The following is a 2,858-nucleotide window of genomic DNA, read 5'->3' as shown; positions in this document are numbered from 1 at the left end:
CCTAAGACCTTTAGCTGGCCAAGGGATTTAAAAGTCAGGGTAGCAGTGGCAACCAAATATGTAACAAATATTTAAATGCCAAAAGGCTTTGCTTCATCCGAGTCACATGACGTCAAACTACAGGTCTAGAGTGAATTCAGACAGCTATGCATGTATAAGGATAAGCCCTAAATGCATGTTCAGGTAAATTGCTGATTCAGAAAAACACAAGAGCATGTGCTTAAATCCTGTTGACCTTAGTGGGATTTAAGTGTGTACTAAACATCCCTGGATTGGGATGCATCCTGAAGTGTAATGGGATTATTAAAAAAACCCACACCATTATTAGGTAATATGCCCAGCATATGAAGCACTTGAGACTGAGCGTAACTTTCTAGAAATGTTATTTCTATTCAGGGCAGTGATTTAACCCTTATTAGGCACTATGGTGATGTCTTGGTGTTTTGCTACCAGTAATTTTTTTTTTTAATTGGCCCTCAATGTCTGTCATATGGTGATATACATGCCATATGTCAGCATGCACTTGGTGCTCTTTTTTTCTTCCTGCCTTAACTGAGTATATGTGGCATATTGTGAAATCCTTTAATGTTAAGAAACCATTTCCACTACAGTCTCCTGCATCTTCAGGAAGCACAAAATGTGAAGAGGAGTTGGGACTGAGTTCTGTAACTAAGTACTCAAGGGAGAATATAGCCTTGCCAAAAGTTGTAGATCTCTGAGAATGGAACCAGAGTACTTACATTTCAGAACATCCAACTGATGTTATTAGTAAAAATATTCAGTGGGTTTCTGTTGGGGAAAAAATAAAAGAAAAATCTTGCTTTTTAAATTTGACAGCTCGTGGACCTGTCTGGTGGATCTGGAAGGTTTGAACATGCGCCATTTGTGGAGACCTGGTGTCAAAGCTTTACTGAGGATCATTGAAGTGGTTGAAGCTAATTACCCTGAAACGTTGGGTCGTCTTCTCATCCTGCGTGCCCCTAGGGTTTTCCCAGTCCTTTGGACGCTGGTAAGTTTGTACAGTAGTTTAACAAGCGGTGGGCAGACCACCAGCCTTCCACACTAACTTTAAAGACAGTGCTAGAATGGCAGCCCCCCAGGAAGTCTGCTCCGTGCCAGCAGCAGCCACTGAGTGCAGGGACATCATGCTGCTGCTATAGTAGTTGCGTCTGGGGACTCCTGCCCCCCCTGCCCTGTGTTCTGGCCCCCTTCCCTCCTGTCTGCCCTCCAGCAGGGTTTTGTCCAGGGCACAAATCTTGCTAATTATGACTCTGTTTTGTAGTTTTAGTAGCCACACACCTACCTCACACTTTTTAAACCTAATATCTAGTATAGTATAATCAGGACATTTAATGTTTCACCACTTGGAAATTTAATGTTTTGTAGGACACTTAATTTCTGAAATTAGAACAAAAATTCCTAAGAGGAAAACAGGCTTGTGTGACAGAAATAAGTTAACTTATTTATGGTATCTGCTTGAGCTTCATATGATAAATCACATCCAGAGATTTCTGGGGACCTGACCAGTTTTGTTTTTTCTTTATTTATAGGTTAGTCCATTCATTGATGACAACACTAGAAAAAAATTCCTGATTTATGCAGGGAATGACTATCAAGGTCCTGGGGGGCTCCTGGATTACATCGATAAAGAAATTATCCCAGATTTTCTTGGCGGAGAGTGTATGGTAAGGTTTTAAACTATTGTGTGTTACAGGGCCTGTTTGTGGGAAGGCTTTTTTTTTTTTTTTTTCTTTCCGACTTTTATATAAAACAAACCTGGGAACACAGGTTATATTCTGCGATCGATCCTGGAACAAGACCGCACTTACACAATTTAGCTAAAATGAAAATAATTTAACTCCCAGGATAGGAAGGGGTGGATTTCTTGTTCTAGTAACAGCCTTCCAGAAGAGAGAAGATGATCACAAATTTGCTAAAATTATAACATGCAAAGTACACAAAAGCTACAGTAATTGGAAGGTGATATCCTTAGCCAATAGTGCTGTGTTAATGGTGCCTACCACATAGCAAAAAGGCAGTTCTTAATGTGCTTAGCCTCAAATCCATAAGACCCCATTATAATCATATAGTTTGACTTCTTGCATAATGCAAACCCAAGAACTTAATGCCCAATAATATTTGCATCAGTCTGTGAATCTCTCAACTATTTCTGAATGAACAGATACTTAAGGGTTTGAATACCTTACCAAAAAATCTCTCAAATTCTTTTTAGTTTTTAAAATATCTACATAGGCTGTGATTTTTAGATTCTCTAGCTCCACTGATGTTTTTAAAAAGTATCAAATCATCTATAAAGATGCATATTGAACCTCCTCAGTAATGGTACCTGAATTCACATTGATTATGAAAGCTCTGATCAAAGAAAGGTCTGACAGTTTTAAGAGGCAGTAGTTTAAACGTCAGAACTGAATCATGAGCCTCGCTTTCATAAAGAAAACTGATGTCAAAGATGATTAAGTTGGTGTATATCAGGATTCTACAGCTCGCAGGTTTCTTTGCATTTTGAAACTTGGATCCAAGTCTCTTTCTCGGACCCTTTCTTCAGATTGCCATTAGGAACAGCAGAGCCTTTTCAACATAACTTGCATTTCTTTTGCACCCTCCCTTAGGAATATTGGGACCAGTTACAGCCCTTAACCTTGCAGTAACCTGTGTAGTAGGAAACTATTCATGATTTTCATGGCTGGGGAAACTAAAGCCAAGTTCATTTCTTATCTGAGGCTGCGAATGGTGTGTGCCCCTGGCGGCTGAGGGGGCACAGCAGTGCTGGCAGGAGCACGGCGGCAGTGAGTGGGGAGCTCCCGCAGATGCTGCCAGCACTGGGGGGGGGTGGGGGG

The 2,858-nt window shown here is 40.7% G+C and overlaps 1 protein-coding gene across 3 annotated transcripts in view; it reads left to right on the top strand.

The window, feature by feature from the left end:
• Positions 1–2,858, top strand: part of SEC14L1 (SEC14 like lipid binding 1) — a 101,781-nt gene that overhangs the window by 86,825 nt on the left and 12,098 nt on the right. For all 3 annotated transcript variants that reach the window (XM_019502838.1, XM_019502848.1, XM_019502855.1), the window contains exons 11-12: positions 838–1,009; positions 1,551–1,685. In XM_019502838.1, the coding sequence (XP_019358383.1) occupies positions 838–1,009; positions 1,551–1,685 (307 nt within the window). The remainder of the gene's footprint in view (positions 1–837; positions 1,010–1,550; positions 1,686–2,858) is intronic.

The sequence above is a fragment of the Gavialis gangeticus genome, unplaced genomic scaffold (assembly GCF_001723915.1).
Source record: "Gavialis gangeticus isolate Ggan-Ray unplaced genomic scaffold, GavGan_comp1, whole genome shotgun sequence".
Taxonomy (NCBI): domain Eukaryota; kingdom Metazoa; phylum Chordata; order Crocodylia; family Gavialidae; genus Gavialis; species Gavialis gangeticus.
This window is presented reverse-complemented; position numbering and strand designations above follow the sequence as displayed.